The sequence below is a fragment of the Marmota flaviventris genome, chromosome 2 (genome assembly GCF_047511675.1).
Source record: "Marmota flaviventris isolate mMarFla1 chromosome 2, mMarFla1.hap1, whole genome shotgun sequence".
NCBI lineage: Eukaryota > Metazoa > Chordata > Mammalia > Rodentia > Sciuridae > Marmota > Marmota flaviventris.
Genome location: NC_092499.1, coordinates 58,342,094 through 58,369,360, shown reverse-complemented (window position 1 = coordinate 58,369,360; position 27,267 = coordinate 58,342,094). Strand labels below are relative to the sequence as shown.

Genomic DNA, 27,267 nt, shown 5'->3' with positions numbered 1-27,267 from the left:
CTCAGAATTTCCTACCTCATTATATTTCCATCTTTATCACCTTGTTTGATTTGTCTGATACCACTTAATACATTTTAAGATTATATGAATTATTTGCTTAAATATTTATTGTTTCAAACATAAATGATCCATGTCTTTTTCATGGCAGTGCTAGTATTTGCAGCAACAAGTACTTGACACAGGTTATGGACATTGATGAGCTGTTCAATGAAGTGAGATTATCATTAATTTTATAAAAACATTTTAATCAGAAAGTAATATGCATATAGAAAAGTACATGAAAGGTAAGTATACAACTTGATGAATTTTTAGAGATCATACCTCTCTTAATAGTATGAAGATGAAGAAACAAAACTTTAGACCAGGTCACTCCTTTCCTTGTTTCAGTTAATTTTAAATAAGCTTCTGGCTGTTCATTAAGCTGTGATAGCAACTGACTTTCTTTGCTATACGAAAACTAGTCTGGTTGTAGAGTACCTAATGATTAGAGTAAAGAAGAACTATGGTTTTCCATAGTAAGCAGCATATTACTTTAGCCAGAACATATATACCCAATCAATATTTGTTAAATCAATAGTTAATGATGGGCTGAAGCATGTACCATGCCTGTGAGAGTGGAAAGGAAAAGTCATTTGTGAAAGAAAATTGAAGAATGAGTCAAAAAGCACTGTTGTTATTGCATATGGGGAAGGAGAGACACCAAAGAGTGAATGATAACATAAATTGTGAGTCTGAATGGGTGGCGGGGAACTATGGTGGTTGCCGTTATAAATGTAACAACATCCAAAGATAAAACTGATGGGAGGTGGCAGGGTCAGCAATGGAATAGGATAATAAACTCACTAAGTTTATATGATTTTGAAAATACTCATCAGAGAGTTATCAGAGAATGTGAGATGAGAGTGTGGGTCAGAGTAAGGTAGAAAATGGTGAAGTCATGCACAGAGAGGTCAAAGGAAAACCCAGGAGGGGAAATAAATAAATATATATATATATATATATATATATATATATATATATATTATATATATGAAACATATTCCATTTATTTTTTGTTGCCAAAGTATGATGTGTCTGGATTTTTGGAGAAGACAGTGTAATGGTGGAAAAATAGATGTCAATGAATAGCTTTTAAAAAATCAACAAAGGGAATTAAAAAAATGAATAGATTTACTTTAGAGATCAAGAATGAAAAATAAAAAGAAAGAAAATAAACTAAGAGAGAACAAACACTAGCAACTATTGCATATAAAAGGACAGGAAATATTAGAAAAATCAAGAATTGTTAATTACAATACTCTAGGTGATTTTTCTAAGTATGGTATTTTTCTTTTTCAGCAGAGATTTTTCATTTATCTATATATAGGTATTAATTGATAATATGATAATGGATTGGATTCTATGAGGAGTGTGTTAGCACAAGATTGAAGACTTAAATGTGTATAATAAATAGTGAAATGGAAATCAACCAAGTCATGAATAAATTATTGTGATCATAACTGCCTATATATGAAGGGTTGTTATACTAGAAAAGATAATCTAAAATGTTAAGCACAAGTAGAGAAATTTGGAAGCATTAAAAAAAGATTTATTGAACTTTGAAAAAGAACATAGTCAATGGCATTACTAGGTTCAGTTATAATGGAGTGTTGGAAAAGTGATATCCATAAAATATAAATTAAGAAAGAATTTGTCAGTGAAAACAGAAACAAGTTGTACTATGGAGTATAATTAACTCTATGTTGAGTTTAGTGACTGTATATTTAATTATACATCTAAATGATAATGTTTATTGTATGTATTTGAGAATCATTACCACTGTATGATTGCTTCTAGAGTTTGAACTACATATAATAAAATTTCCAGAAATATTAAAGGTTGTTCTTTTAAGAATTCGAAGGAGTAATTATGCATATAATTATATGTAAATATTTAATTGCATATATAGTATAGTATTTTATTACTATCTATATCTGTATGTCATTTATAGTTCTGTTGATTTACATTTAAGTTTTGTTTCTTGTGGTATGATTCAATTTGCACCTGATTCTTATTTTGTATTATCTGTGAAAATTTTCTTGCCAAAGTAAAGTGTAATCTCTATAATCTGTTACTAAAATAATATTATTTTTATTATATACACAAATTTCTATTGATTATTTAATATAGTCATTATATTTTTCCCTAACTGTGTTTAATCTCTGATTATATTTCATTTATTTAACATCTATTCAACTCATAACAGGTGCCAACTTGGTAGGAAATTCTGCAGAAATAATATGCACTAAGAAAAGTCCAGGATGGTAAAGGGTAATTAGAGTACTTTCAATTAAAAAAAAAACACACATTGACTTAAAATAATCTTTTATATGCTAACTCGTGTGTGTGGTACTGAAAATACAATAGTGGGAGAAAGCATACATAATCCCTACTCTCTAGGTAGTTACTGAAAAAAAAGGAGGAGTCTAGCAGAGGATAAATCCATTGCCCAAATAACTGAGACCATTACAAAGAGATAGAAATAAAATTCATCAACAGATTTCTCCTGTATCAAAAAGTGAGGGAAGACTTACTTTTGTAACTTAGCAAGAACTTGATGGAATTCATTAGACATAGAAGTAAATGGTATGCAGAACGAGGACCCTAGAAGTGTGCATGTACATTAGACACTAAGAAAATGAAATGCAAGGAAAATGCAGATCACTTAGGGTTTGACAGTCGAGTTAATAGCTATAGACTTTATTTGGAAGAACAATATCAAGTCATTCATGTGATCTAGCAGGGAAATGACATTGATATGATCGGTTTTCATATTTTAAAATAGGGAAATAAAACAGTAGCAATGTGAAATGATGGGTATGTTAATTACCTTGACTGTGATAATTATTCATAGTGTGTAAGTATATCAAAACATCAAGCTATATACCTTAAATACACACAGTTCGTGTCAATTAACATTCAATAAACATTTGCAAAAATCATGGATGAAGTGCAGTTTATTGTACTTAAACTATAATAAGCACAATAAGGAAACATTTTAACTGAATATTAGAGTTTAAAGCATTACGATTAAAATTTAAAAGAATTATTCAGATTAAACATGTTTAAAGGTCAATAAAAGGATCTAGATGAGAGAAAGATAATGAATATATTAATAGGAAATTATAATCCAGTCTAAGAGTCCAGTTATTAAAGAAGGAAGAGTGGTCTAGAGGAATAAATTTGAAATTTAACTTGGGAAATGTTGAGTTTGGGTGTCACAGAAGCATCAAATGGAAATGCTGGTTCAAAAATTTTGGTAGTAAGAGACAAATATATATCTGAAACTTAAGGAAGAATTCTGTATTAAGGATACAGCCTTTGGAAAGGGCACGAGAATGAGGCTTGCAGTAGAAATTCATTAGCAAAAAATAATTTGTCACCTAGGGAAATTTCATAAAGTGAGGTTAACTGTGTAACAAATAGAATTCCAGGGAATACCTACTTAAGTTCTGAGAGTAGGAAAAACAAAGGAATCTTCAGTAGTTCAGTATCACAGAGGGAGGAGATGTATGACCTCATTCAAAATGTCTGAGTAACCTGGTTATAGGATAACATTTTCTTTCAATGAAACTAAGCACATTTTTTCCTAAGAATTTTATATATTTAATGTAAAAGAGTTCTATAACACAAAAGAACATGTCTTAAATGTATTCTAAGAACAGTCTTGTGTATATTTATTTGCGTGGGATACATTTATATTTGTGTGTATAGGAAAAATCTGCAATTACAAACCATTCTTTTGTACTTTATCAGGGAGACAATGCAATGAGATTTTATATTTTTTAGAAGTGAAAAGAAACAGTAATTATATGAGGTGATGTGTATTCCAATTAATTTAATCATAGTGAATATTTCACAATGTGAAAAATAAAAGTTTATTGTTTATTCTACTGAGGAAAATGCTGAGGTGTGACTGAATTAAAAGCGAATTTTGACAGTGAATTGAAAAGATTACATCTACAATGGCATGTATATTGCAGTGTGGATTCATTTGACACATTTGGAAGACTGTATGCTCCTGTCTGGCTAAGCTTTATTGCAAATGAACAGTGGGGCCTTTATGTATCAAATTACTAAATGTTCCACTCCTTCTTAATAGAATATTAATTATTGCAATTTGGGGAACTTGACTAATGTTGGGGAACTTGACTAATATTACCCAAGTAGAGTGAAAACAGTACAACAACAACAACAAAAAACAACAACAAATAAACCACATTGTTCTGGACAAGATGTAATCTGAGAAAAAAATAATCTAAAACTTATCCCAAATATGAAGTTATTTGGGACACTGTTTGCTATTATTCTAAGTAAATTCCTTATGAGAAGTATTGTTTTAAGATTCACTAATGACTTTACAAAGGAAAGAAATTTTAGGGAATCTAATTTGAACAGAGTCAGAGGATTTTTTTTTTCAGTTATTCTTTGTACCTTTTGAACAGTTTCTTTCTAATGTTTTTCCTTGGTCCTTCCTGGCTCATTGGGAGTATATGATACTTCTGGCCACTTGCCTGATTTGGGTCTATCTATAGATTTACGTGGAAGACCTAGTGCTTGAGCTTCTGAACATAAAATACAGTAAGAATAGAAATAATAAAAACACAAATTCTTCTTCCATAAAATTTTGATCTTTCACCTTTCATTGCTCCATTTACACAAGATATTAATGTATGTAAATTTAGTTATCCGTCATTAGATTTGCTTCATTAACTTTGTTCTAAAAACTCTATTTATTAGCTCTTCTTCAGGGTCTTCTTTCATAATGTTTTATGTTGAAGTCTGCACAGATTGCAGTGTTTGTCGAATAAACTCAATTATTAAGTTTACTGTTCAGATCTTTGCATAATGATTTGCATAACTACCATCAGAAATAGATTTTTCTCCCCGAGGAAGTTAGTTTGCAAAGAAAATGTTATGAATTTTCATTGTAGTCTCTTAGTTTTTACCTCTAGGCAGATTACAGTATTATTTTAAAATGCAGTGTTTCTTTTTTAATTTAGGGCATGTTCCTTAAGAAAATAAGACAATCTTCCATATTTTAATAATAATAATATAATTTAATACAATAGAGTGCCATTCTTTGCTCATTCCCTCTGGTTACAATAGAATTTTTTAATGACTCCTTTCTACATTTTCAGGGTGAAACAAAAATCTTAAAACTAAAGAATCTTCGACCTCAGGACTATGCTAATTACAGCTGCATTGCTTCAGTGAGGAATGTGTGTAATATACCTGATAAGATGGTGTCATTTAGACTTTCCAACAAGACAGGTATGGAACTCTCTGTTATATGTTTACTGTCTGTAACTGATTTTTAAAAAGCATTCTTCAACCTTCTTATAGACCAAATGATTTCTATAATATATGTACAATAAGCACCTTTGTTTTTCCCAGAAAAATCTGGGAAATACTAAAAGCTTTTGGTAAATAAAGGTTAAATTTTAATTGCAGTATGCTCTGTGAAATGTGTTTATGTATCAAACATACAAAATTATAGTTCCTTAAAATGTGTTCATGAATACCACAAGCAAGCCTATATCCTGAAATGTGTTTATGTATCAAACATACAAAATTATAGTTCCTTAAAATGTGTTCATGAATACCACAAGCAAGCCTATATCCTATTCACAGAGATTTTTTAGGAATATTAGATTTTTCATATACAAATTCATGATCTAAGTTGTTAAAAGTGTGTTGTGATCCCAAAGCTAAGTGAGAACCATTCTTTTATGTAAAGAAAGCTAATTGCTAATTTCAGCTAGGTGTTTTAGGACAGTATTTTTGCAGGAAATGTCAAAACATTAGCAGGATTGCTACTCAATATAGCCTGTGTTTTATAACACTGACCTCAGAATAACTGCAAACAAATTTAGAAGAGATTGTTAAATGAAAGAGTAAAGAAAAAGCCCATGAATTAACTATCTTCTGTATGATTGTATATAAACAATCACCTTCACAAATCAGTATTTGTACTGGTTTTGAAATTCCAATTTTCAGTGGTAGTGGTAATTTTTTATGATTCAATACATATATTAAAGAGTTTAAAAGAGCCCCTTTCCAAAGATAAAATAAATAAAATAAAATAAAAAGAGCCCCTTTCCATTGCTTTTGTTATGGCTAGGTCTAGATCTTAGTTCTGTATCTTACTTGTTGAGCAAATTCCTTCACATTTCATTGCCCCATTTCTTTATAAACTTATAAAGCAGTAGGAAATAAGAGAGAATAAAATCATGGAATTTGCAGGTAAATGGATGGCATTGGAGAAGATAATGCTAAGTGAAATTAGCCAATCCCAAAAAACAAATGCCTAATGTTTTCTTTGATATAATAAGGCTGACTCATAGTGGGGTAGGGAGGGAGACCATGGGAGGAATAGATGAATTTTAGATAGGGCAGAGGGGTGGGAGGGAAAGGGAGGGGGCAGGGGATTAGCAAGAATGGGAATGTGATAGACTTAATTATCCAAAGTACGTGTATGAAGACACAAATTGGTGTCAACATACTTTATATACAAACAGAGATATGAAAAATTGTACTGTATATGTGTAATAAGAATTATAATGCATTCCACTGTCATTTTTTAAAAAAATCAATAAAAATAAAGTTAAAAAAATATAGTAGGAAAGAATTAATGAGTTGATATGTCTCAGGCATATGGAATATACTTTATTATTTCTTCCAACAAAGAGCTGGTCAGCAACTCTAATCAGTTCATTTTGATGAAAAGATGAAACATAATATTATTGGAAGAAACAAAGAAATCTCATACATTGAATTATCAACATGTTCCATTGAGTTTCTAAAATTTCAAAATGTTTAATATTTTATCCATTTATTAATTTATTTATCAGAAACTTCTTGGGCTCCTATCATGAAATAATAGATGTAGGGATATTAGCAAAGTTGCAAATTGCTTTAAACTGGATAGTGTTCTATTAAGTAACACATAAAAGTCATTATAAGAAAGTTAAAAGAAGAAAGTAGGGGAAAAAAGTGAACATTATCAATAGTGGTAGAATTATGTTGCAAAAAAATGAAAATGTAAAATTTTAGCAGACCTAAGACATAAACTTTAACAATCTCCTGTTCTTTTAAAGAAAGGAAATAGGATATTGTGAAATAAAAATAAGATATTAACATAAGAAAACTAGTTGTAATCATGTGGTTATTGTCATGAAACACATTATAACAATTATGTGAACAATTATAATTAATTTTCTTAGCTTTGATATATGTTTAAAATACAGATGATGCAGAGAGAAAAAAATAAAGTAGAAGAAGGTTCTTGGATGGGGAAAGGCATTGCAGTGGAGTTATGAAGAACAGAAAAGTTTGATGAATTGTTACTTTGGTACAGCTTTCTTGAAGTGCTTTATTAATTTTTAAAGTCTTTCATGTTTATTATCTCAGATTGCCTTTATAAAAATGGGATATAAACAGGAAGATTTTTAAAAGTTATGTATTTTCCTATCATCTGACAAATAACCGTCCTTCAGAAATTGAAGTATTCCTTTTGGGTTGTTCTGAGAATAAGTAAAATTAGCATACACGCAAAGAAAATATTTAAAGACTAAGAGGTGCAATTGATATTTGAGGTACAAATTGTTTTTGATATTTTTATGCTGCAAAAAATATAAGGTCTTATTATGTCTGAAGAACTCATAAAGGATAGGGACAAGATTGATCCTAATGTGAGATTAAATAGGAACCAAACCAGCTCTTTAGTTTTCACACAACTAGAGAAAATGAATTGAAAATCAAGCCACGGTGTTTTATTAGAAATACATAAAGACTTTTAACTTTAATTTTAATGGAGACAAATATCATGAAAGGTGACAGAATTCCTGAAGTCTTTTAAAGCATCTAGTGATTTTAACTTTGAGGTTATTTTTAATAATCACCAGCTCAGAATATAGAGTCTGGACTATATGGTGGGCACAGGTGTGCTATAAAAACAAATATTTTGTTCAACCTTTCACAATTCTGTCCCATTCTTTATTTTTTCTAGTTAATATATATCTACATTGATCCAACAAGGAAAAACATTAGTTTTTTTTCTCTTGTGAATTATATGACAAAAAATTCAGATTGATATTTATTACAAAATGAATTATAGTAAATAATCAGGTTTAATATAAGCTAATATTTGTTTGACTTTTCAATAACTGCAATCAGGCAGCCATGTAATATGCCTAATACTTTACATATCCAAACCAGGTTTGCTTCAGAACTTTTCCCATCTGGTTGTGCTCATAGTTGGAAGGGCTTGTGCATTTCAAATAGGTGAAATCATCGAGGTAACTCTCAAGGAGCACCAGAAATAAATTAAACTTGGAGTGTCTTCATGAAAGCTGTTCTATGAACTGACAAGTGCACAAAGGCTAGTTCATTGCTTAAGTCACCATTGTCATAATCCATGTGAAATCAAATACTCCTTATGATTCTCATTATCATAAATATCTAAGTGACATAATAAAATGCCCATTTTTTTTTCTTATTTTGTATTGTAGCTGGTGCATTATAGTTATATGTAGTATTTATTATGTATATAATATCAGGGTTAATTTTGGCAAAATCATACATGCATGTTTTATTATTTGTTCCACTTTAGACCCAGTACTTCTTCTTACCTCCCCAATGCCCATATTCTGTAGTCTTGGTTTACAAAATGTAAAGGAGAATGTGCACCTTACTGAGATGGAAAAAAAACATATTATAAATCTTTCAATATGTTTTGTTAACCTCCTCTATAAACTAATTTGTTTATAAATGTGCTAACTTTGGAAATGATTTTCATAAGGATGATCAATTAATTCACTAATATACTTTTGACACAGAAAAATTTTTACTGCAACATCTCTGCAGTCAAGTTTTTAATTGTAATAAGCATATAGTACTTAGAAAACTAGGGTCTAAGAGTCATTTTAAAAGTCAGTGTCATCTATAGATGTCAATGTGTTTTCTCAACTTTTCCACTATGAATTGGCATTGTAGCTCATAATTTTATGCTCACGGAGGAAAGTACCCAGTAATTTATGGGCCCCATTGATTGCCTGACAATGAGAATATATCTCCTGTCACAGAAGTGTCAGTATGCATCACACCTAATCTAGTGTCTTAAAGCTTATCATGACAATTTACAACATTATATATGTGTGTGTGCACGCGTGTGTGTGCTGCGCGTGTGTGTGTGTGTATATATATATACATACATATGCATAGGTATATCTATCTATCTATATATATATATATAGATAGATATATATACCTATATATACCTATGAGATGAAGTGCCAATTTATTTGTCTCTTGTTATGCATATTTATCAATTGAAAAAGTGCTATGGCAGGGTCCTAAAGTTGTTGTGGTTATTCTTCTACTTCCATTTGGAAGAAAAAAATTATATTGGTTCTTGATTGATAAATTATTACTGTAGTATTATTTCTCATAGTTTAAAAAATAAGCCTGTTAAGATTTGTAAGTTCAGAATCTTAATAAGAGTATGTGTATTTTGAAATGATCATAATTATGGCAACTGATTATAAATTATTTAAAAATTTTCAGATTATGTGTATTTACAACATAAAGGTATATATAGAAATTATGAGAAAACAAATTTCATTTATTTTAATGTATTTCAAGCACTTACATGTTGATATCTCATAATTTCAAAGGCAAATAAGAATTAAGTAGGTTACCCATAATAGGATGAAAAACATATTTTGTACCTTCTTGAGAGGTTATGATGAATTCTATAAAGAAATGGGACTTGTGGGGCTAATTTTACTTAATTATATAAGTGCCTTGATTTAGTGTGTTCAACCTTAGCAGTTATAAAAAATATATAATTGAGAAGTCTTCCTCCAATGCATGTTACATTTAGAAACCAACTCATCACACAAGTATACTGGCCATAGAATTAGTGGAGACCTCCATCACATCCTTTTTGGCCTGTCCCTCTCCATACTCTTCTTTCTCTCCTCCCACCCCTCCCTTCCTTCTGTCCCTTCCTCTCCACCTCTCTCCAATGTATTAATAACTTATCATAGAATAAGAATAAAAAAAACTCTCTTCTTTATGCTGGGCAACTATTATCTGTTCTAATTTTTATAACTCATAAGGAATTGAAGATAAATGCTCAGCAATTACTGTGAAATTCAATGTAAAATGTTTTGTATGCTCTAGTCCTTTTATGACAGTCTTCTTCAAGGTTAAAAGAAATGCAACTTACTTATCTAGGTGTTATGAAAAATAAATAATATTTTAATTATAGAAATGTTGATAGATGTGGGTGTGAAACACAAATACATGAACATTTCCTCCTGTGACACAGTGCCTGTTGTCACAGAAGGTAAGTTCAAAAGCAAATTAGGAAGCAGCAACAGAAACTCTCCTGTCACCTGTACTTGAGTACTAACCTCAATCATTTTCCTTAGTTGTATGGATTTTTTAGCTTCCTGCCTATAGAGGACAGCCATAAAATCTAGGTAATAGTTGACATCACTTATTAGAATGTATTATGTTAGTTAACCAACAATCATAAGAAAGACTCTCTAGTTTTGTGAGAAAATACATATTGAAAATATGATGATGTCTAGTGTTAGTACAGTTGGGTTGCCATAGCAGGATGCTATGGACTGGAAGTCCATAGTTTTAGAGGATACCCATGCAAGACAAAGTGCCATCTGGTACAGGCTCTCTTCCTGCCTTATAGATGGATGCTTTCTGGATTTGTCCTCCCATGGCCTTTCCTCTGCTCATGCATGGAGGAAAGAGAGAAACCTCAGTGGACCTTCTTCATGTAAGAACAGCTTCCCTCTGGAAGAGGGTTCCATTCTTAAGATATCATTTAACCTTAATTACCTCCCTATATGGCCTGTCTCCAAACATAATTAAAATGGAAGGTAGGGCTTCAGCATACCAATTGAGAAGGGGACTAAAATCATGCCCTAACACTTTGAATTACGAAATGTGCTTTTTTTTTGTTTAGGATTGCTTTTCCTTTAAAATGTCAGAAATAAGTTCATCTCATGGTAAATCAAAGCAAGAAAATGAGGAACTAATTCTTCACTAGAAATTAACTTAAGAAAGGAATTATTTTGAGAGTACATATGGTCTTGCATTCTTGCCTTTGGGGTAAGAGAAAGAAAGCAATTCTAAAGGAGAAGATGAAATTTTAGTGAGGGACAAACATCACTTTTGTAATAGTTTCATCACTGATTTTTAAAGACATGGTCAAAATACTAAAATAGGGATACAAATGATGGGTCAGCAAACCTATGCATTGTGGGCTTCTCTTTTTATTTCTGATTTTCTTGTTTTTATGATAGTGAAATTATTATGTGAAATATAAGGAAAAGACACTTCCCTTTCACATTTTCATGCACTACATAAGAAATAAAAATGCTTAACAATGTTTTTTAAATCATAGATAAGTCATGTTACCTAAACAACAGTATTTATTACTACAGACTCCAATGGAAAACAACAATGTTATTAGAATATTGTTGTGGAGAAGATGTTTTCTATAACTCTTTCTTTTAGAATTCATATTATAAAATTCAAAAGTTTAATTTTCAAATTTTGGTTCTGCAATTTTTGGGGTGTTACTTGGATTCCTTGATCTTGTTAAATTTCTATTTTAAAAAAGGAGTAACAATAATAATAATAAATACACAGTATTTAGTTTTGTAGGCAATAAATTCTAGAAATACAAAACTTAGAAGTTTTTGGGAAATACTAAACATTCAGTAGACATCAGTGATAATTGAGTTATTGACCTAGATAATAGAAAGAAGGAATATAATTGATGTCCTCAACCATCATTGTAAGATGATAACAAAAATCTCAAACTTTGGCTAGAATACTGTGTTCCTCATTTATGACTCCTTAAAAAATTCATAATTGTGGATTTAATTCATTATCAATGGGTTAATTAGCAGCATATTAGATATTAATATGTTTCAGAAATAATTTATGAAAATGAGTACATATTCTGGGTGTTTTTGTATGTAACTATTATTGCTAGAAATATTTAGTGTAAAACAATTTTGGTGAAATGGATAACAGTTTGTCAAGGACATTGAAGAAACTTGCATAATAGTTGATATGTAAAAGACTCTTCATTTTTAATTGCTTTGTCACTTCCTCAGATAATCAAGCATATGTGCTCTAATCTCACTAATGTAACTTCAGAAATGTGAGAATATTGGTGATGATTTGGCAGAGAATTGGAGACAACAATGGTCATTATGGAGTTTCAACTCTGGTCTTCATGAGACAGTTTCCAAAGCAACAAGATGACCCAGATTTTCCAAAATTCTATTACCATAGTAACAAGAAGTTTGCATGTTGCTGGGATCTCCCTATACCTAGGATATTTTGTTATCCTAGCAATGCATTTTTTAGGTTTATGGTATTTAAGTTGATTTTGATACTATGAGTTTTTATATAAAACACCCCTCAAAAACTAGTAAATCTTCCAGAAGATGTTATATCTCAGAAATAATGGATCACTAAAAACAAGAAGATAAAAAGAGACATTATTAGTCAGATGAAGGAAAACATTACTATAATTATTCAAAAATATACAAATTATTGAAATATCATCTGACAACATAAATAATGTGCACCACATCAAATACTCCGTGTTTTATCAAATATCTAGAATACTCAAAGATTATCCTTTTTTAATTTAAGTACTCATTATTTTTAATATTATATTAGATTATGACTACGACACTTGAGTTATTTGTAAGAAAATTTATAAGGTCAAACCATTCCTTTTATAGTTGTTTTAGTCATTTAAGTGAGGATATACTAAAATAAAATAATAGGATTTTTACAATTATAAAAACAATTGATTTTTATTTGTTGAACTGCTTCTAGATTAAAGATTTGTAGACAATGACTTGTTTCTTTTCAAGGCTTTATTAGTCTGATGAATCTGTAAGAATTGTTTTATTGTAGGTAATTATTCCATTGGCAAAGATGCGGTTCACAATTTCTTCATGGTTTTTAAATTCTTCACTCAAGAATATCTCCAGGATTATTTACTCTCACGTCTATGAAATTTGACTTTATAGATTAATGGCTCTGATAATAGAGATACAATAATTACCATATGTGTATGGAGTTAACTCAGGTAAACCAGAGTTGAACTATAATCAAGTTACTTATTTGCCAAAATTCTGGCATAGATTATAGCAAAGTCTCATCTCTAAGATAAGCAAACATCCCAGTTTGCCATGGACTCAAATTTACAGGTCCTAGTAAACCCATAGTTCTAGGCAAACAAGAAAAACCAGATCACCCAGTAGTTTAATTCACCATCAAGCATATCTTTATAAAGAATAATAATGTCCATTGTCTTAATGTAATGTCTTAGTTTCTATTGTCAATACTGGTTTATATAAAGACTTAAGCAACTATACATAAAGAAGCATGAGTATGAAAGACCTGGTGTGGATTCTGGCTCTCCTCATACTATGGTGGTTTGTCAGATCCTTTAACCGTTTGAACTGGCTTTGCTGCTAATCACACTGATAACGTGCTATAGGATAGATTACAGATTGATGTGATGACAGCAACCCCTGTATCATTTCATCATTTTTTTTAATGATGCAGGACAACAATAACAGCAGCAACAACAAAACCGTAAAAATAAATAAATGTATAAGCACAAAGCTAACCTATAGCTCTAAGGTCCATGCAGACAAGATCAAGTCTTACAGAATTTAAGAATATTAAATCCTGATTTTGCTATTGTCCTGTGATATATGGATCTTCAGTATTGTTATCCAACAAATAATCTCTGAACTTAACACACATATTTTAGAAAATATACAAATCTTTTACTCTCAGTGTGTCAGCTTCCTATGTAAGAGAAGAGGCATACATGGGAACTGATCTCCTTCAAGCTCTAAGGCATTTAGATTAACATTTTTCCCCAAAAACCTTACTTCATTACAGATATTGTTAGAAGGAGATGAAATTATATGTTTAAAGTGGTTAGCAAATGGGAGGCTCTTATTTATGGTGTGGTGGTTAGTAAATGAAAATGTCCTTCTTGAAGAAGCAGCACCTTGGCTTCAATGTTTTTTGTTAAGTATAAAATAACAATGATAAAACTTTTCAACAGAAATGTTAAATTTAAGTTAAATTGTAAACATTTTCAGTAGTTGGAGGAATGAGTAAATATCAAATATTGTATGTTCATTAGATATGAATTATATTGCTATTATGTATATTAGAGTGAACATGCTCATTATATTAGTTCTGTTGGATTTTGTGTGGTGGTTTTTTTTATTTTTCATTTGTTTGTTTGAGTGTTTATTTGTTTTAAACTCAGGGGCACTTAACCTCAGCCACATCCCCAGCCCCCCCCCCCCTTTTTTCTTAGGGGGAGAGAGAGAGAGAGAGAGAGAGAGAGAGAATCTTTCAATATTTATTTTTTAGTTTTCGGCAGACACAACATCTTTGTTTGTATGTGGTGCTGAGGATCGAACCCAGCGCCCCGCAGTTGCCAGGCGAGTGCGCTATGGCTTGAGCCACATCCCCAGCCCCCCCCAGCCCTTTTTAATATTTTTATTTCAAGACAGGGTTTCACTGTATTGCTTAGGCTAATTAAGTTAACTAAGGTAACTAAGCAACTAAGTTACTGAGGCTTGCTTTGAACTATCAATCTTCCTACCTTGGCCTCTAGAGCTGCTGGTGTTATAGGTGTGTATCACCATGCCAGTTATATGGTCTTTTTGTAAACTATAGTTGTTCCCATAATGAAGAAATCTGAACATATTTTTAATGTTCCTTAAAATAAGGCATCCTAATTAATACTAGGTCAATATAAAATTTTTTAAATATTATATTAGTGAAATAGGAATTGATTATTATTTTACCACAGAACACTGAAAAAAATACATTTGTCTAAAGAATAGATAAAATTCAGTTTTGCTTTGGGTTATGTCATAAATATATTTTCTTCCCTGATATACTCATATGATGAAATTCACATCATTTTTTTAAGTCTCCTTGCTAAGATATTTATATCTTCAAAGCATCTTCTTACCAGGGCATTAAATCTTAAGAATGAGAATTAGTATAAATTAGTACAGCCTTGTGATCACTATTAGGTAGAAATGTATGTGCTACAATTAGATATGAGTTAAAAGACACACATTGGTTCATGTGAGCTTTTAATTAAATTTGAAAAAGAATCCATGTAAGTTAATGGATAGGGTACCCAGGGCATTGTTACAGGGAATGCAGAGAGAGAGAGAGGAAGGTTGGTAGAATGGGAAGAAATGAATAGACAGCATCACAATGATTCTAGATGTTTCCTCAATTTATAATTCCTGAAAAGTCTGTTATAAGAGGTACCTTTTTGTTTATTTATTTTCTGGATAACAACATTGCTCTTCTTGCTGCTGCTCTATTGCTATAGAAATAAGATATGTCCAATTGTTTAGTAATATGCTTTAGCTTGTGCTTTGAATGCCATTCCTTTATGCTAGCTCCTTTTAGTCACTCGGCTTGAGTTGCTGTATTTGAGCATTTTATTGACTGGATTATTCAATGACATACTATCTAGTGAATTTGCAATAAAGTCATCAGTATTGATTTCTGATAGGCACTCTGTGTAATAGGAATTTGTTGATTGTAAACTTGCCTTCTTGTTCTTTTAATGGTGCCTATCATCTCCATTTTTGGAGAATAAGTTTGAATCTACTGACAGTTACCTAACAAGGGTTGGGGGGATGACACATGGACACACACACACACACACACACACACACACACAGGACTAAATTCTTTCTATTCTTATTTTGTTTCTTCTAATTCTCTTGATCAGAAATACATAATAACCAAAGGCCTTCCTATATGAATATTTTCTTTCAGTTTTATGTTTAGCTCAGTCTGATGATGCACTGTAATGTCTTTTTTTTTAGTTTGAAATACCCTCTGACAACACAAATAATGTGGGCCAATAATTAACTACAGTAAAACAACAACAATAAAAAGCAATATGATATGATATTCATATGGAATTATGATGCTATGAAATGTGCAGATATGATACTGCATTTTAAGAGACTTAAAAACTCAGTGAATATGCAGCAGTATGCATGCTAAACACTGAATGTTTAATAATCAAAGTTAAATATGATACAGTTTTAGAAATGCACCATTACACGTATACTTATCCAGAGTTGAAGGATATGTGGTATGGATCTGACTTCTGAGTCGCCAGAGAGTTAACTAGGGAAAAAAAATAAACAGAAAGAACTTAAAAAAAATCTATAACAAAAACAAATACTATTTGCTCTGAAAAGATATTTCAGCAAATCATTGATCAGATAAATAGGGAAATGTTGTTTTACCAAAACCTACATAAAAATTTCCAGAATTAGAATGGGAGAACTATATTTCCAGTAGCTTTGAGAAATAAAATATTGACAGGATAGTCTATACAAGTAAGTTATGTTTATAGAGGAGATAAAATTTAAAAGACTCAGTGTTCCATCATTCATTAAAAATAGTGTTAAAAAGATTTTATTACCTTTTAATTTTCCCTTAAGTAACATTCCATTTTGTGCAGCTTGTTTACTTCCTCTACATATGTATATTAAAGTAATATCTCATTAAAATCCCTATTATCATATAAGAGCACATCAAGAACATGGTAACAATATATTTAAATATTACCTGTCTGAAATCCCAAGGAATATAATTAATTAGATAGCCTTGAGTTGACTCTTATTGAATTACATGAGTAAAAACAATATGAAGCAGCAATTAGTATTTATAGGAAATCAACCTGATACTTTAGAAACATCTACAATAAGGTCAATGGTTTAAAATTTTCATGTTCTCTATCGTAAAGCAGAATCTTATGACTTTGCAATTCAGTTCATTAAAATGACTCTAACACACAAATTGAAATAAAATCCATCTGTTTAGTATATGTGCTTATTTTTAAAAATATGACTTTCAAATAATATTTTAATGTTTAAAAGTAAATATAATTAAATAATAAATATATTAAACAATAAATTAAAATTATTTAATTTTTAAATAATATTTCATTTCACTTTTGTGGCTAGAACTCAATATAAAATCAATACTCTTAATAAAGTTTTAAGTATATTATACATTATTGTTGACTTTAGTTACAAAGTTGTACAGCAGATTGGTAGAGTTCGCTCATCTTGCTTGACTGTAACTTTATGTCCATTGATTAGTAGTATTTCTCCATTTTGCTCTATACCAGGCCTGTCAGCAATGATTCCACACTTCGACCCTATGAATTTGACTATCTTAAATACTTTTTGGAAGTGGAATCAACATTATTTGTCTTTCTGTGAATGGCTTATTTAATTTAATGTCACATATGATAGGAACACTGTGTAATGTATGTGTATATATATGAAGTATATTTAGGAATCTGTTGATCATAACCTTGCCTTCTTGTTCTTTTAATAGTACCTATTGTCTGCATTTTAGGAGAATAGAATTGAACCTACTAAGACAATTACCTAACACATGTTGTAGAATTTCCTATCTTCCGAAGGCTTAATATCATTCCATAATGTGTGTATCTCTCATTTTCTTTATCCATTCATCTGTTGATATATACTTTGGTTTTCTGCTTCATGACTATGGTGTTGCAGTTTATTTAGGGGGACTAGTATCTTGGATATCTTAATTTCTGTTCTTTTATATAAATACTCAGTTTGACAAGTGGGCCTGCTGGGTTATGTGATGGTCCTACTTTTAATTTTTTGAGGAACCTCCATTATTTCCCATTGAAGCTGTACCATTTTGCACTCTGAACAATGTGCAAATCTTCCAATTCCTACACATCCTTACTCACATTATTTTATTAAAAAAATACTAACCATCCTGAGAGGTATGAGTTGATATTTTAATTGTGGTTTTTTGAATTGCATTTCTGTGATGATTGATAACATTGAATGTTTTTTTTTTTTTTTTTCATATACATGTTAGCCATTCATTTGTCTTCTTTGGAGAAATACCTATTCAAGTCTTTGGCCCATTTTCAAGATCAGATTATTAATTTGTTTTTCTGTTGAGTTGTAGTTCTTTATATGTTTTGAAGATTAACTCTTAATTGGATATTTGACTTACAAATATTCTCTCGTATTCCATTGGTTGCCTTTTCAATCTGGGGATTGTTTCTTTAGTTATTAAGAAGCAATTTAATTTTATATAATCTCACTTGCTTATTTTTGGTTGTTGTCTATGTTTTTTTTTAATTATTTTAACTGGTAGATAAAACTACATTAAGCATGTACAATATTAATTTTTGAAGTATATATACAATGTGGAATGACTGAATTTAAATAATTAGCATACATATTGCTTAACATAGTTATTATTTTGTGGTAAGAATACTTTATTTCTATTCTCAGTAGTTTTTAAGAATATAGTTAACGATGATCACAATGATATAAAATAGTTATCTTGAACTTGTTACTCCTTTCTAACTGAAATTTCAAATCCCTTAAGCAACATATTCCCTTTTGAGAAATGTATATTCAGGTTCTTTGTCCATTTTTAAAAACTGGTTTATTTGTTTTCTTGCTATTAAAGTGTTTGAGACCCTTATGTTTTTTCAATATTAATTCCTTATTTTATTATTATTTATTATTAATTCCTTATTTTATTTCATTCTGTGGATTGTTTCTTTAATCTGTTAATAGTTAACAGTTTCTTTCCCGTATTGAAGATTTCAGCTTCAGTATTTAGGCTTTGGAATTAGGACTTTAGTGAATCACAAATCCATTTTACTTCTAGATGGTCAGTGTTTCTGAAATTCTGACTTGGAAACAAGTTCATTTTTACACTGCCCAATAATCTAGAATAAAGTAGATGGTGTTTGTATTATTCTTCCTTTTAGAGAGGCAGTGCTAGTTTTTCTGGCATAAATATCGGCAAGCATTTAATTAAACTTGGAAATAATCAGCTTTAGTTTTTCATTCAAGGGTTTATCTACAATACTTCATATCCATCACAAGCTGTACTGCCTAGATGAGAATCCCAGTTCCATCATTCACTGTTATTTTACTTTGGGAAAATTATATAAACTGCTTCTAAACTGATGTTGAGTTTGGTGATAAGTAAGGTAAAGTAATAATAATACCTACCCCATAGTTAAATGGGTTAATAGATATAGAGCTTTTTTGAAGGGTGCCTCACACATATTATGGGCTGTAATTGTCTCCATCTATTTGCAGACTTCACCAGGACAGAATTTTTGTTTGTTTTGTTCTAATACCCCAATGCCTATAACAAAGCTTGGTTTATAGCTGACAATAAATATATCTTGATTTAACATTTTTTCCTAAATTAAAACATCACATACATTCCTCTGTTTACAATTTGTTATATTACTATCATTGATTGGGCTAATTAAGCTCCTGATGTAATTCTTAATCTTTTGTGTATCATGGGCCCAATTTAGACATTTGAGTAACCTGAGCACAGATATGTAATAAGGTAAGGCTGTATGCCCAGGTGTTTTCCTGATCATGGTAGAAATTTGCTGTTAGGAAGTCCTTTAGAAATTATCTAACAGAATTCTCTCATTGGCAAGAGGGAAAACAGAGGCTCAGGAGACATCTATTAGCACTATTCTCTAATATTAGTTATGAGCAAACCTCAGCCAAAATTATGATAAAATGAAGTTAGAGAATCATAAAGGCATTCAAAACATAACTCTGAAATAAATTGTTCCCAGAATAGATTTTAAAAAAAGAAAGATTAATCTGTGTGTTAGACAAAATCTTTTAACCAATATGAGAATACCTTTTCATAGTGTACATAGTTAAAAATAATAAAGAATATAGCTGCAAAGTCAACACCAAATACCTTAGAGGTAATGTATTTATCTGTTCTGTTCTATGGTTTAAGTTCTCTTACAAAAGAGCTTTAAATCTTTACTGCTTTGTAAATCTGCACTGAATTATCTACATACTGATTCTCTTCTTTAAAAAATCCATCTACCCTTTATTTTGCTTTTAGAGACATAATTTTTTTAATTAACTTTTTAAATAATAATATTCAGATTGGGCATGGTGGCACATGCCTGTAATCCCAGCAACTCAGTGAGACCCTGTCTGTATGTAAAATACAAAATAGAGCTGGGGATGTGGCTCAGTGGTCTAGTGCCCCGGTATCCTGGTATTCTCCCCCCATATAATAGTATTCCCCGTACCCCCCATATAGTAGTAGAAGTAATAATAATAATAATAATAATAATAATAATAATATAGCTAAACAAAGAAGTAAAAGAAATAATATATTTGTGAGTAGTGTACAAAATTTTGCTAGAGGATTTCTTTGTCAATATTCTTGTTAATAATATAAAATAAAGGTAAGTTAAATGGGTGAATATGAAAGAACTGGTAGGTCTTTATAACTAGTATTTTTCAATAAATAACATAAACACTGAATCCTATGTCACATTCTTTCACATTATTTTTGTTTTCCTTCAAATTGTTTTCTGTTTAAGATTTCTGATGAATAGTGAGGCATAGGTGAAATTTCTGTTCTCTAATTTTAAAATTCAATGTTCTTTTATTCAATAAGACTTTATTGAGCACCTAATTCTTTGTCAGATTTTTTTCTTGATCCTGGTGATACAAAAAAATAAGAATAGTGCTATGTATATGGCTCAGTGGAATAATGCTCACCTTGCACATGTGAGGCCCTTGGTTTGATCCTCAGCACCACATAAAAATAAATAAACAAAATAAAGATATTGTGTCCATGTGTAACTAAGAAAAATTTTTTAAAATAAAAATATTAGCTTTTTTCACCCTATTGTCCCATTCCTAAATATTTTACAGTGTAAAGGTAGGTATTCTAAGGAACTATGTTTATAGAAAAGAAGGTTAAAAATCAATATGCCTAAACAAAACTTAGAAATTTGTGTGAAGAATTGATATTAATATCTGAACATGATAAATTACTTGATGACTAGTTTACTAAATGGATAAGCACCTGAAGAGAATTTCAGGCAACAGAGAAGTAGCACATTTATTCTCTCCTAACCTACTGATGAAGGCATCTTCACAACCCAGAACTACTCCTAAAATTCTTGTTATCTTCTGTGAAGACCAAGAATATTGTATGTACCACAGATTTCTTAGTTGGGAAAATTTGACTTGGATTATCTCTCCATGAGTGGTGGCCATCTGGGATTCTGGAGCAATAAATGAATGCTCCATTTCTTGTAAGTGTGGGTGAGACCATATCTGTCAAGACCTTTTCTTTTGCAGAATAGTGAGGGACTAGAGGAGGGTGAGATGTGTGATGCTAAAGTTCATCTTCATCTTATCTTTATAGCACTTATGAAGACCTTTCAGTCTGTTAGGATTAGTATGACAAATATTCGCATAGCTTATTGACTGTGATTATCTTTTTGCTTGACTTTTCCTCACCTTAGAACACATTTCTATTTTTCCATTTATCTTGTCAATGATTGGATCCAAATGTGTCATTTCTTCAACTTGTAAAATCTCATTTGACTGACAAATATACCTCCTGGTAACTTCCTTTACTTTCTGTGCTCTAATGATATAAACATTTAAGTCAATGATCATAAATCTATGTGATTTCAGAGTAGAGGCAGGTGATATCTACATGTGAATAACTAGGGACAATGGGAATCATGAGGAGAGGGCTGACTTGCTGTCAGTTTATAAGATTCTGAGTGCAGGAACTTTTTTGGTTGTTTTATTCATTGATATATCATAAGTGCATATCATGGGGCCTGATACATAGTAGATGCTTATTCAATAAAAATTTGTATATTTTACTGAAAAAAAGCAAGGCCTGAAATCATGCATTCACTGATGATGATAATAATAATAATGATATCAAAAGCAAATACTGTACTAGCTAAAACCAAACCAAAACAAAAAGCCTATCTAGAGTTTCTCTGGTTTGAGATCCATGGGCATATGAACTGGGTCTTTCCTGGACACTTTCATGAGATTTTCCATGAAGGAATGTACTGTGCCATCTTAATATATTCCACAAGTATGCATTCTGTAAACATTAAAATAATGAAAAAAAGCATGTTGTCTTCAATATTTGTAGCAAAGTTTCACTTCTGCATTAAAACTATTTATGAATATTATTTTAAATATTGCCATATCCTGAAGCATCATTTTAAAAAGAATTTCCCAGTATGATATCATTCTTGGGTTTCATGAGAATTAATCAATGTGAATGATAGTATTTAAATAATAACCCCACATAAATCAGTAGGTTATTTTGAGTTTTCAAATCAACTTTTAATAAATTCTCTCATTTTTATTTTGTGAAAAATTTGCTGCTGCATAAATAGCATAAAATGGATTTCAGTGAAAATACAGTGATATCTTTACCTCAGTAAAATGACTAGTCTTCCAAGATGAATTTTTTCCTATTTTTTTGAATCAATAAGCGTGGTTTACACATGTTCCTCTAGATACAAGCTGGGCTTGTATTGTTTACATCTATATATGGTATGCGGTTTTGAAAATGGAGGCTCATAGAACAAAAGCAGAAAGTTAGTTTATTATTCTTTCTCTTCAATATGTATCATGATATTGTTCTTTTCATTTTCACTCCTGGTTGATAAAGTTGTCTCTTTCCTTGTTCTTTCTTTCCTTATCCCTTTATTGTGATCTACAGGTAGCCAAATATTGATCATTGAATTCACATGGAAACAATATCATGCAATACCCCTAGGGTTCTGCCTTTTCTTCTTAGCCTGTCCTGAAGTTTACTACAGTTTCTCTGGACAGACTTCATGTTCAGTATACTCCTAGATCTTAGGATGTAGCCAAAGTGTGAACATGGGAAGTTAAGGGCCACCCAGAGACAGTTGTTAGTAAACACCCCAGCCAGTCTCGCTGCTCCTCAGAGGGAGAGGTCTGAGGTGTATTCTACTTGGCCTTGCAGAGGGCACCCATCTACAAAGAGCCTGGTTTCCCACAGTGGTAACCCACTCATTAGTACCCTTTCTGTCATTCTTCCCTTCCCCATCTCTCCCTCATCTTTTACAATAAACCAATGATTTACGCTTGGAAGAACTTCTGAGTCAGGACCTATCTAGTGGGGATTTAAACTAAGCAAATATTCTCTGTACTGAACATTTACCCTCTAAATTCATTCTCATTTATTGTCTCTCTCCTTCCTTATGATTTTATCTATAATTAAGGTGGTTTTCCAATTCTTAGATTACTTCTATTCAAACACATTTTATTCTCGCTCAGGGCAAATGGTAGGCTTATACAGTAGTTAAATGTTAAAAACAATTTAACCCAAGAGTTTGGCTGGAAGGCTAGACTTCTTTTCTAGAATTAAAAGATCTAAAGCCATAGAATGCCAAAGTCTGCCATGATCAAAGCGGCCAAACTAGTGAAGATTGGAAAAAAAACAGAGTTACACATGCAGATCTTGAAGATAAAGGTGGGATCAAGTGGAGCACTGCCCTCTGAAGGAGAAGCAGGTCAAAAGAATTACACCAGCAATCTTTATTATATCTGTCTCATTAGTCAGATTAAAGACTATGCAAGCATTATTTTTTGTATTCACAAAAGTTACAGAGTTAGCAACAGTATGCAGCTATTTCCTCAGTTACGTTTCTACAGTTGCAATGTCCAATGTTAGGAGCATTGTGAAACTCTCAAGAAAGTCCATTGTTTAAAGTTACTAATTTGTGGGCAGATTCAGAAGCAGTGGAACTGGTGAAGCATTGTGGTTGTCTAGCAAGGAAGTTCCTTCATTCCCAGGAGCTGTATGCCTAGAGCAAGGTCAAAGCTGATAAGACTCTAGCAACAGAGTGTCCCCACAGAAAGCATTGCCATAGCAACCGGGCTTCCTATAACTTTGCACAGAAACTTTCCCAGTCACCCAGCATTCCACAGCCATGAACTCATCAAGGACACTAATCTCAGACACTGGTCTCCAAATCACTATCACCACTCTCCACAAAAGCCTATGAGAATATAAAGATGATTGCTGTATGTTTTCAGAGTTTTAAAATGAGGTTTATATTCAATATACTTTATAATGTTACATAGTGATAAAAACCAAACCAAATCTACTACCCCAAAAGTCATTGGCTTCTGCTAAAATAGTATTCTCCTCCTACAGAATGTACTTTTGTTAACCCAGATGAAGTTTTTCATTATACCTTCAGAGGATGTGATGGTAGACGGGGTCACTAAAATTTGGAATGAGCATGAATCCCAGTCAACAAACTCAAACTTGAAAGAAGTGTATGCCATACTTTCAGTAGTGTCCATTTTCTTATTTCCAAAATACTAACCTCTTAATAGAAAGTATATTTGAGGAAATGTCTCTGAAAAACGGAATCCTTCCTGTGTTTACTTCAGCACCTTTCTTCCTAGCAAAGAGAAATTTTCTTAGGGTGAGCAATAGATACTTCAGTGAATTCAAGATAACTGGCCATACTTTGAGTTTTATCTCAGTGAATTAGCAGTTCCAATTTTGTTTAAATAGAAGGGAAGCCATGCCGAACCACAGCTTGGAGTGTGAGGCCTTACTCTGGATGGACCTGTTTGTTGGAGATCTGTCAGTTCTCTTGTGTTGGTATGTTCTGTTCTAGCTGGCCTCTTTACTCTTTCCATTTCACCAATGTCGGGGCTGAGGACTCTTTCCAAGGACCATGGAGTCTTCCCATGAGAATACTATGTCCTTGTTTGTCTGGCCAAAATTACTCAGTGGCCTCATAGAAAAAAAGGGATGCAGAGATCCCCTCTGCTTATGAGAATCCAAACCTTTAGGTAGCCCAAGAGGCCAGTTATCTTAGATTCACTGACGTATCCATTGCTTTGCCTAAGAAAAGTTGTCTTTGCTAGGAAGAAAGGTGCTAAAGGAAACACAGAAAGGACTCCCTTTTTTAGAGATAGTTCCTCAAACATACTTTCTACAGTTCAGTTATTGAAGTTCTATTAAGGGTTTGGCATTTTGGAAAATAAGAAAATGGACCTATTTACTCTGCTCTGTCTTACTCTTCCCTTTTCTCTCTGTCTTTCTTGTCCTTCTACCACATCACATCCCTCCCAAGACCAATAATAGCTATCTACTTATCTATCATTGCTTTCCATTTTTCTCATCTGTTTTGCTAACTATCCAAACATGTACCCACCTGTCAATGTATTTATCTAGTGTTTCCAGCACAGAGCACAGGAAGCATGCTAGAATGTTGCATGCCTTTCTTGATGAGAAGTGTCAATCTCTGTGACAACTGCTATAGTAACTGTGCCTACCATCATGAAATCCTGGAAAATTACCAATCTGAAATTCTGACTGGCACCATAGTCACTTGTAAGCACTATGTATATCATACATAATGTCTATAAATTGGCGGTTTAGTTGGAACTCTTTTTATATGATTTGAGCTGTGTTTTGGCAATAATTATAAATCATGTTTAAGATAATCCACAATTTGGTAATAAAAAGACTTCATGTAATTTGAAGGATTTCTTTTGTTTATGTGTTTCACTTTTTTATGCTTTTCACTTTTTTATATTTAACACATAATAATTATACATATGCATGAAGTACAATATGATGAGTCCATATATATATGCAATATGTAATGATAGAATCAGGGTAATTAGCATTTGCTATTCTGTAAACATTTATCATTTTTTATGTGTGTGTGTGTGTGTGCTAGGAAGTTGTGAATTTTTCTAATTCTTTATAAAATGAATAATGGTGTGAACTCCAGTATCACACTGCTGTAGAACACTGGCCCTATTCCTTCTATCTGGCTACGTTTTGGTTCATATCATCTAACTTGTTTCTGCCACCCTTCTTCCCTACTCATTCATCCTAGTCTCTACTTTTATGAAATTGTTTTTCCTTTTTTTTTCTAGCTTCTACATATGAGTAGGCAGTTTCATTGGTCGTTCTGTTCCTGTCTTCTTTCATTTCTTATAAAGTTTATGTTTTGCTTTTGTCTGATGAGCATCTCAAATAGTAATACTGTTCCTTTCAGTGTTTCTCTTGTCTCATATCAGCTTTCCTGTTTATTATTTAAAAATCAACTTAAACGTATAATCTGTCTCACATGTTGCTAGGATGAATCAATGGGCATCTAGAGCCTATAACTGTTTCAGAACAATTATTTTTATGGTAATAAGGGAATTTATATCCTCAAGGATTTTCATGTTTCTTCTTATATAAAAATGTGGTAAGTCCATCAGTATATGCTATAGACATATACATATATTCAGCTACATCATGATTTAGTATAATGAGCTTTATCTTTCTTCATGTCCTATATGCCTACATAAGTACAGGAAAGGAAGTCAGTAGTTCATGCTCTCAGGGTGATTGAACAATTTCAGGACACCAAAAACAATAGCATATTCCCACAAAGCAAATGATGGGAGATCTATGAGCTTTTAAAGTCCTCTGAAATGTTGAAATCTTATAAAAACAGTTTCAATTTACAAATAAATACATTATAAAATGAAATCAATAAGTGATTAAGTGTTTATTCTATAAGAATTTATATATTTAAAGGTTTACACAATGTGGTATAGGGCCTCTAAAATGTCAAAATGGTCTTAAAATATTTCATCCATATATAATCATAATAGTTTTGTTTTGGTAGTGATTGTACATTTTATACTGCTCATTTGTGCTTCAATTTATTGCTTTTGCCTAATAATATTTATTAAGCACCCATTGTATACCAAGCACTAGGCAGAACTATGAGGATGGTAATTAAAACAATGAGCAAAGAAAGAAATTTATTTTGTGTGTCTTTTGTTCTAGGTATGGCTATAAGCACTTTAAACATGTTAAATGACCTCAGTAAGATAATTACAATTATTTTCTCTATTTCAATAATAGGAAAATGAGGCACTCAGAAGTGAAATAACTCACCCTAGTTCATATAGTTACTAAGTGACAAAGTTAAGACTTGAAACCAGGTACCTTACTTCCATGTTTGTGCTCCTACCATGTAACTATCACACCATACTTCAGATAGGGAAATCAGGACACTGACTGAAAGCTCTAGTGGAAGCCTAGGTAATATTCTATAGTGTGATGCAGAAGGGAAAATATGGAGACCATGGAAACCTCTAAGAAGAATTAACTCAGAACATTTACATCACTCTTGATATACCTCCAAATTAGCAAATGATCCATCCAATTTGATAAATATTT

General features: G+C 31.6%; 1 protein-coding gene across 1 annotated transcript in view; it reads left to right on the top strand.

The window, feature by feature from the left end:
• Positions 1-27,267, top strand: part of Mdga2 (MAM domain containing glycosylphosphatidylinositol anchor 2) — a 759,648-nt gene that overhangs the window by 495,291 nt on the left and 237,090 nt on the right. The window contains exon 5 of the mRNA XM_027929596.2: positions 5,181-5,313. Within this exon, the coding sequence (XP_027785397.1) occupies positions 5,181-5,313 (133 nt within the window). The remainder of the gene's footprint in view (positions 1-5,180; positions 5,314-27,267) is intronic.